This window comes from Gymnoscopelus microlampas (genome assembly GCF_963454915.1).
Source record: "Gymnoscopelus microlampas genome assembly, chromosome: 7".
Classification (NCBI taxonomy): Eukaryota; Metazoa; Chordata; class Actinopteri; order Myctophiformes; family Myctophidae; genus Gymnoscopelus; species Gymnoscopelus microlampas.
This window is the reverse complement of record NC_139944.1, coordinates 48,388,193-48,397,551: the sequence shown is the minus strand read 5'-3', so window position 1 is coordinate 48,397,551 and position 9,359 is coordinate 48,388,193. Positions and strand designations below refer to the sequence as shown.

The 9,359-nt window shown below is 44.3% G+C and overlaps 1 protein-coding gene across 1 annotated transcript; it reads left to right on the top strand.

Annotated features, from left to right (window-relative positions):
• Nucleotides 1–2,568: 2,568 nt before the first annotated feature.
• LOC311048599 (acidic mammalian chitinase-like) lies at nt 2,569–7,790 on the top strand (the record flags this gene model as incomplete). Its single annotated transcript, XM_084061862.1, has 11 exons — nt 2,569–2,602; nt 3,233–3,262; nt 3,359–3,560; nt 4,001–4,057; nt 4,191–4,341; nt 4,864–4,988; nt 6,033–6,159; nt 6,269–6,451; nt 7,099–7,218; nt 7,317–7,452; nt 7,579–7,790. The coding sequence occupies exons 1-11, from the start codon at nt 2,578–2,580 to the stop codon at nt 7,788–7,790; spliced, it is 1,368 nt and encodes a 455-aa protein (XP_083917988.1). The 5' UTR covers nt 2,569–2,577.
• Nucleotides 7,791–9,359: the final 1,569 nt, after the last annotated feature.

Genomic DNA, 9,359 nt, shown 5'->3' with positions numbered 1-9,359 from the left:
ATGGTTGCGTGGTGCTACTAACATTGCTTCCTCCAGTCCACAGACATGGTTGCGTGGTGCTACTAACATTGCTTCCTCCAGTCCACAGACATGGTTGCGTGGTGCTACTAACATTGCTTCCTCCAGTCCACAGACATGGTTGCGTGGTGCTACTAACATTGCTTCCTCCAGTCCACAGACATTACTGCGTGGTGCTAGTAACATTGCTTCCTCCAGTCCACAGACATTGCTGCGTGGTGCCACTAACATTGCTTCCTCCAGTCCACAGACATTGCTGCGTGGTGCTACTAACATTGCTTCCTCCAGTCCACAGACATTACTGCGTGGTGCCACTAGCATTGCTTCCTCCAGTCCACAGACATTACTGCGTGGTGCCACTAACATTGCTTCTTCCAGTCCACAGACATTACTGCGTGGTGCTACTAACATTGCTTCTTCCAGTCCACAGACATGGTTGCGTGGTGCTACTAACATTGCTTCCTCCAGTCCACAGACATTGCTGCGTGGTGCTACTAACATTGCTTCCTCCAGTCCACAGACATTGCTGCGTGGTGCTACTAACATTGCTTCCTCCAGTCCACAGACATGGTTGCGTGGTGCTACTAACATTGCTTCTTCCAGTCCACAGACATTGCTGCGTGGTGCTACTAACATTGCTTCCTCCAGTCCACAGACATTACTGCGTGGTGCCACTAACATTGCTTCTTCCAGTCCACAGACATGGTTGCGTGGTGCTACTAACATTGCTTCCTCCAGTCCACAGACATGGTTGCGTGGTGCTACTAACATTGCTTCCTCCAGTCCACAGACATTGCTGCGTGGTGCTACTAACATTGCTTCCTCCAGTCCACAGACATTGCTGCGTGGTGCTACTAACATTGCTTCTTCCAGTCCACAGACATGGTTGCGTGGTGCCACTAACATTGCTTCTTCCAGTCCACAGACATTGCTGCGTGGTGCCACTAACATTGCTTCTTCCAGTCCACAGACATTGCTGCGTGGTGCCACTAACATTGCTTCTTCCAGTCCACAGACATGGTTGCGTGGTGCTACTAACATTGCTTCCTCCAGTCCACAGACATTACTGCGTGGTGCTACTAACATTGCTTCCTCCAGTCCACAGACATTGCTGCGTGGTGTTACTAACATTGCTTCCTCCAGTCCACAGACATTGCTGCGTGGTGCTACTAACATTGCTTCCTCCAGTCCACAGACATGGTTGCGTGGTGCTACTAACATTGCTTCCTCCAGTCCACAGACATTGCTGCGTGGTGCTACTAACATTGCTTCCTCCAGTCCACAGACATGGTTGCGTGGTGCCACTAACATTGCTTCCTCCAGTCCAATGACATGGTTGTGTGGTGCCACTAACATTGCTTCCTCCAGTCCACAGACATTGCTGCGTGGTGCTACTAACATTGCTTCCTCAGGTCCACACACATGGTTGCGTGGTGCTACTAACATTGCTTCCTCCAGTCCACAGACATTGCTGCGTGGTGCTACTAACATTGCTTCTTCCAGTCCACAGACATTGCTGCCTGGTGCTACTAACATTGCTTCTTCCAGTCCACAGACATTGTTGCGTGGTGCCACTAACATTGCTTCTTCCAGTCCACAGACATTGCTGCCTGGTGCTACTAACATTGCTTCTTCCAGTCCACAGACATTGCTGCCTGGTGCTACTAACATTGCTTCTTCCAGTCCACAGACATTGCTGCCTGGTGCTACTAACATTGCTTCTTCCAGTCCACAGACATTGTTGCGTGGTGCCACTAACATTGCTTCTTCCAGTCCACAGACATTGCTGCCTGGTGCCACTAACATTGCTTCCTCCAGTCCACAGACATTGCTGCCTGGTGCTACTAACATTGCTTCCTCCAGTCCACAGACAGAGGCTTGGTTCATCAGGGTCGGAAAGAGTTATATATATCAACAGACGCTGACAGGGTTACCATATGTCTAGCTCAATGAGAAGAAAGGCAGCCTGTGAGTCTGGAGGTCACCGGTTCGATCCCCGTCCCAGATGATGTGTTGAGGTGATCATGATTTGGCATTCGTAGGCTTACGTGTAGTATTTCTTGAGGTTAAGGGTAGGCATAGTTTTACTGAGGTTAGGGTTAGTGAGGGTTTAAAATGCTCATTTGTTAATTGCATGGTCTTCTTTCTCAAGTTCAGTCTTCTATTTTTTATGGCTTATTGTGCATATTACTTATCATTGCTTCTTTCTTTCTTCTCTCTGCAATCGCTGGCCCCGTATTATCGCTGCTTCCAGCTATATTCAGAAATTGTGTTTGTGAAGGCATGCAAAAAGGTTATGTGGTGGAATGTGTAATAAAACAAAACTTTATTATAGACAACCTTTATTTGACTTCTAATTGTCAACAAATCATATCATTATTGAATGACACTTGAAAGTTATCTGCAAAATAGAAAGTGCAACTCCTGACCAAGCAAATGAAAGAGGTGACTGCTGATTTAGCAGAATAATGAAGCCAGATCAAACATGGTTACTGATATGGAGAGAAATGGAACCTATATAAGAGGCTTCTGGCCTTCAGTTAGTTGTACAGAGGCAACATGGGCAAGCTTCTCATCTGCGTTGGTAAGCTGAGACATTGTGGTTGAGAACAAATTCTGCCTTTGTTTTTGGAGAGGAAATTAACTGTAATTTAGATTAACATTGAAACGGAATCTATCCTTGTGTTCAAAGAATTGTTTAACATTATGATACACATGATGCATAAAGACTATACAGATTCAAACACTCTATACATAACTGTGATTAATATAATATAGAACATTTTTTAACAAAAAACGTTTTGTTTTAACCAAAAAATATCACTTACCCTACCTTTAAAACTGCAATACAGAACTTGTTTTTATGACATAATATATTATTTTAAACAGTCTATTGTAGAGCATGTTAACAGTATACTCTCTATACTAGTACATCTGCAGTGGTTGGAGGTGGTGTCCCTCCTCTTCCTTTGAGAAATGTAGACCTTGGGTAGACCTTGGGTAGCACACCTACTGGTTGACAAGTAGTTCTGTCTGAAGCTCATGAGAGCAGTATGTCCCCTGGCCAAGTAGGGATTCCATCTTGGTATACATATGGGGACCTTATGTGGGACCTATAGGGTTTAAATCCCAGGTAGGAAATGAAACTTAATGCATTAAGTCTGAGTGCTTTTCCTTACTGAACCCCTTTCCCCCTGTGTCTCTCTGTCTGCAGGATTGGCTCTCCTGCTGCATGTGCAGCTAGGTAAGTTCAAGTTCTTTGTCCATTTGGTGCGATACTCTCAAATTGAGGAATAAACAACAACAACAAGACCTAAACTGAATCTCTTATGTCTTGTAGGATCCTCCTACATCCTCTCCTGTTATTTCACCAACTGGGGACAGTACCGTCCCGGTGCAGGGAAGTACATGCCCACCGACATTGACCCATGTCTCTGTGACCACATCATCTATGCCTTCGCTACAATGGACCAGAACATGATCAAGACCTTCGAGTGGGACGATGTGAAGCTCTATGGACAGGTCCAGGCTCTCAAGAACAAGTGAGTGAGCGCACACACACACACACACACACACACACACACACACACAGGGCTGTATTGGCCATTGGGCCGCCGGGGCCTTTGGCTCTCAGGGGCCCTTCGGGGGAATAGTGGCCATCGACAATTTACTAAAATGAAATGTATAGGTTAATCAAATTAAATATCAAATGTGTGGGCCCCTCCTCTGTATTTAAAGCAGTGATTCTCGCTGGGTTTGAGGCCCTGACAAGGGCTCCTGGGGCCCTTCCATATATGATGGAATATGATTATGGATTTCATATCATACACACCATACCTGTAACTTTCACACAAAAAAATGTTTTACCAAAAAATAAATACAATAAAAAGGGGGGCCCGTGTGGGGGTTAATCCGTCCCTGCACACACACAAACACGTGTGAGAACTCAGTGCATTTTATTATTTACTTTTTTGTTCTTCAGGAACAGTAACCTGAAGACCCTGCTGGCCCTTGGTGGATGGAACTTTGGCACTGCAAAGTGAGTATTAAACAAAAGGATTAATGACTGAGGAGCCTCAGGAACAGGTAAAAGCACTTGTATAACTCTTCTCGTGTGTGTGTGTGTGTGTGTGTGTGTGTGTGTGTGTGTGTCTCTCTCTCTCTCCCCCCAGGTTCTCAACCATGACGTCCACTGCTGCTAACCGTAAGACCTTCATCGACAGCGTGATTAGGTTCCTGCGTGGGTACGAGTTTGATGGTCTGGATATCGACTGGGAGTACCCAATTGGACCTACCAAGGAGGCCTTCACTGTCCTGTGTCAGGTCAGTCTTCTCTCATGTTAAAGCCTACAATATCTTATATTACTTCATGTCATTATGTTCCTGCACACCCTTAATTCTCTGTGTATTCTGAAAATGTATCGTACGACCTACTGTTCAAGAGTTATAGACCAAACCTCAAAGCAGCCTGTTACAGCACCACATTGAGGTCAGTTATAAAAGAGGGGATCCTTCTTTGGCCTACTGTGAGTGTGCATGCAAAGTTTGACGCTAATCGTTCCAGCAGTGTCCAAGATTAACTGTCCACAGTCGGATGGACGGTCGGACACACGAACACGCGGACAAAGGCCAAAAACATAAGCACCGTCTCCGGGCCTGGTGGAGATTATGAGTACCTAATATGTCATGCAAGAATAGATATTTCTACATCAGATATCTGTCAAAATGTCCAGCAATATACATTAAATAGAAGTCGGAGTCAGATAAATAAGATGAAGCTACCCTTGAGGATTATAATACTGACACCCTCATTGTTCCCCATCACTACATCGTGTCTCTCTTCAGGAGCTGGTGGCTGCCTTTGAGGCTGAAGGTAAGAAGACCAACCGTCCTCGTCTGATGCTCACCGCTGCTGTCGGTGCTGGACAGGGAACCATTGATCCTGGATACCAGGTTCCCCAGCTCGGAGCGTCAGTACAAATAACCAACACACTCTCACTCCCCAGACGGCCTACAGTGACTTCTTGGGACAAATGTGACAAGGGGCCCTATTTTGCGCGTCTTAAGTACCAGGTCTTGTGACTTAACTTAAAGATGCAGTGCCATAGTTTTGAGCCTTTTCTGGTTTTCACAAAGTTAACATTACTCTAATAGACCTCCAGGTGTTGTTATAATGTGCAAATTTGCCTTCCCTGTGTACTTTTGGTTTCTTCCTGAAAGCTGAAAGCCTCTGAGTCAAAATGCCCGTTGGAAATACCCTGTTTTGATGACATCACAATAACAGGGGATGGCCTACCACAACTCACTTAACATTGTGGGGTGTGGCTAACTCAGATACCACCCACCTGACAACCACGCATACATAATGACCTGGTGGGTGTGGCCACATAAAAACGTAATATTAGCCATTTCTGTACACTTTTTGGGGAAAATTATTTCTCCTAGTATAATCATAATACCAGATCATCATTTTTTAGGCGGAAAAGAAATCATGGCACTGCATCTTTAAGACCTGGAGGCGTGACCCATGCTGTTTCACAGCCAATGATGATGATGATTAATATGTCTGTGTGGGAACTGGGAATGAAAATTCTGCACGTACTGAAGCAAACGGTTTGCTATGCATACAGTTATACCCCTAGTAACTACATATTTAAAAAATATAGTGCTGAACTCAAATATATATCATATATCAAAGACAGAAAAAAGAGTTTGCGCACTGTAGCTGCCTTCTATGAATCCACCAGAACAAGTGACGTGTCAAGCAACAATGCACTTCTTCAGACTGGGAGGCATGCGTTAATCCGACAGACCTTTTCTCCGACTATGTGGCATCCGCGTGCGGTTAGGGTTAGGGTGCGGGTTTGGTTCGGGTTTACTGTTTAATGTCAGACTGATTGGCAAGACAGAGATGTTGTTGTTTTTTACCCCCAATAATCTGTTTCAATGGGCATGACACCACTGCACACAGGGGAACTCTGCTTCAGAAATAAACCCTGACTCCTTTTTACCAGTGTCCTGGATTATTTCCATGTGATGACCTATGATTTCCACGGCTCCTGGAACCACAAGGTTGGAGAGAACAGCCCCCTGTACAAGGGCCCCGCTGACTTGGCAGCTTGGCAGCAACAATTCAATGTGGTGAGTGAGGAGGTTTCTCTCTACATTTGTGCATTGTAATATCGTATGGATGAATGTCTTGCTGTAAAGAGCGGCTGTTGATGCTTGTATGTTTTTTTCGTGTCCATAGGCTTGGGCTATGAACTACTGGAAGAGCCAGGGCGCCCCAGCTGAGAAGCTGCTGGTTGGATTCGCCACCTATGGCCACAGCTTTGTTCTGGCTTCTTCCGAAACTGCTGTTGGTGCTCCAGATGGTGGGGGTGCGCCTGCTGGACCTTACACCAAACAGCTTGGAGTCTTGGCCTACTATGAGGTAGGGTTGACACGGGTGTAGCGATTTGCCGACCAATTAATAAACTCATGGCAACACCGATGGTACCGGTAACATTGGAAGAGAGATGTCAACAAGACATGCGGAATGCGGAAGTAATCTGACGTGACGCTGGCAGGTCAGAGCAGATGCACTGTAGTTACACAAAGCTCTCGTTCTTAAAAAAATATCCGCATAGTATGGAAATGCTCAGGATCCAACTTGTCGGACATTAAAAAAAAAGATTTGATAGTGTTGTCAAACTATTATACAGCTAATTTAGGTCAAATAGCATAGGCTTACAATGGAGATCATGCCCTCGAGAAGGGGGCATTTGTGTAATCTATACAGAGATTTTCAGATTTTCGATTGTGGACAGCACACCTCGGTGATACACACGCCAACTTTGAAGTCAACCTGTGCTTGAGTTATGCATCAGGCAAGCTTTCCCCCTCCTTCCCACAATATATATATATATATATATTTTTTGTCCTATTTTTATTCTGACTTATTATTACATTTTTCTTCCACACTGTTGAGGAAGCTCAGGGTACTTGAAGTGCACAATGCCATGTTGCGACAGGCTGTATTGCACATGAATGTGAAAATAAAGCACCTTGAACCTGTTGTAAATCTCTACCTTCATTCAGATCTGCGACTTCCTGAAGGCAGGAGGCACTGAGGCTTGGGATGCCCCCCAGGATGTGCCTTATGCCTACAACAGCAAAACCTGGGTTGGATACGACAACGTCAAGAGCTTCGGGATCAAGGTGACAAAATTGTACTCGTATATTGTTAACATTTGTGGCCACTAAATACTGTTTCCTGTGGTACTTTTTTTTTTTTAAACCACTGGGTCCGTATACAGGTGGACTGGCTGAAGCAGAATGGTTTTGGTGGAGGTTTTGTCTGGACTCTGGACATGGATGACTTCAGCGGCACCTTCTGTGGACAGGGGAAATACCCACTGATCAGCGCCCTCAAGACAGGCCTGGGAGGAGCTGGTAACATGCACTCTCACACGCTCTCACATGAAAAAAATTAAACACGCATGCTGTAATACTTCTACACTGACTTCTACACTGACTCCATCTTTTGAAAATGTTCTTTATCCACCATCTCTCACGCAGCCTGCACACCTCGCACTCAACCCCTGCCCCCAGTCACCCAGATGCCACCACCTCCAGGAGCTCCATTTTGCTTTGGCAGGAGTGACGGACTCTTCCCAGACCCCAAGAGCAAGACCCAGTACTACCACTGCAACCAGGGACAAACCATTGTACAGCAATGCCCTTCAAGCCTTGTGTTCGACAACACCTGCAAGTGCTGTAACTGGGCTTGAACGAGGTCATGGTTCCACTTAGCCTTTATAGTTGTTCTTTGGGTGGATTTTGGAGCTGGGTGTAAATAGCCAGTTAATCCACGACCAAGCTGCTATGGCCCATGTGAGAACTGCTCCATAACATTTCTGTCTAGCGATCACTGACGGAAATCAAATAAATGATGACATTCAAAGCAGCTGTTTAAGTTATTTTTCTTATCTGTCTTTTTCTCATACGGTTGTTTTAACTCCACTCCATTCTAAATGATTATTTTTAATTCACAATAACAGGCTATAATTGACTAATGAAAAAGGTCCTGTGAGTTTACAAAAGACCAGGCTTTTCCTTGCCTCCTATCCATATTTTGCATTGGCAAGTACAAAACTATCATCTTTAAGTTAATATTAGACACAATATAAGCCATAAACATTACTATCTGAAATATGGAGGGAATATGCATTGACCATAGCCGACATTAAGCTGGATGGCTGGATATCTAGAATTTGAGGGTCCCATGAGGCAGAATGCCATTTGATTCCACACATATTTAAGTGTTTACAGTAAAAACGGGAAGCTAGGGAGGCACATGTCACATATTTCGTCGTTTACAGTCCAGTAACAAACTGTGAAATGAAATGTCTCACACATTTTATTTTTGTAGGCATGCAAAAGTGTCATGGTTATGTGGTGGAATGTGTAAAAGAAAAGAAAACTTACAATGACTGCTTTTATTAGGGGGCCAAGCACGAGGCAGGTTTGTAGGCACTCTATTGTATCCGAGGAACACGTTTTCTAGTGTTAAAAAATGTTTTTCTTTTAAGAAAATAAAAATGAAGCCTCCTTGAGCCAACACATTTTAGAAGGCATGACTTTTCACAAAAATGTGAATAACTCGAATCTCAAATTCGACGTAAGACATAAGACTTAAGCAGAGGCTGACCCTCCATTTGCGGCTCATGAAAACAAAATGCCTACATAGCTAGATGCAAGACATGTATCTAGCAATAAGCTAGATAGGGTTTAGGCCAAACGACCATGTCATTTTATTCCCAAACGTCTTAGTGGTATTAAGACCACTAAAGAAATATGAAGCTGATTGACCAAATGCTGTCACTGGCATTTTGTGCTCCCGTTATTGATTCTTGCACCTATAGTTTTTTTTACTTCTAATTGTCAGCAAATTATATAATTATTGAATGACACTTGAAAGTTCTCAGCACAATTAACAAAAGCAGTGCAAAATACAAAGTGCAACTCCTGACCAAGCAAAATTAGGTGACTGCTGGTTTATCTGAATAATCAAACAGTATATATAATAATAGTGTGGGAATCCAGGTGAATGGTGCATCTGACCTAGTCACCTGACCTAGTCATGTGACCAGGAAGTTATGGAAGTCTAATTCCTCCCAGTAGAGAGCTATTTCCCTCTTGGCTATTTTGACTGCTGCAGATGATGGTGTTTCCCCTCTCATGCAGGGTGAAGGAGAACTCATATGGTAGGCCAAAGCTCAACCTTGTGTAGCACAGAATAACCATGTGTAAGGTTACCCTTTAGTTTGAGTTATGGGGGTCCTTGAAATTTAAAAGTT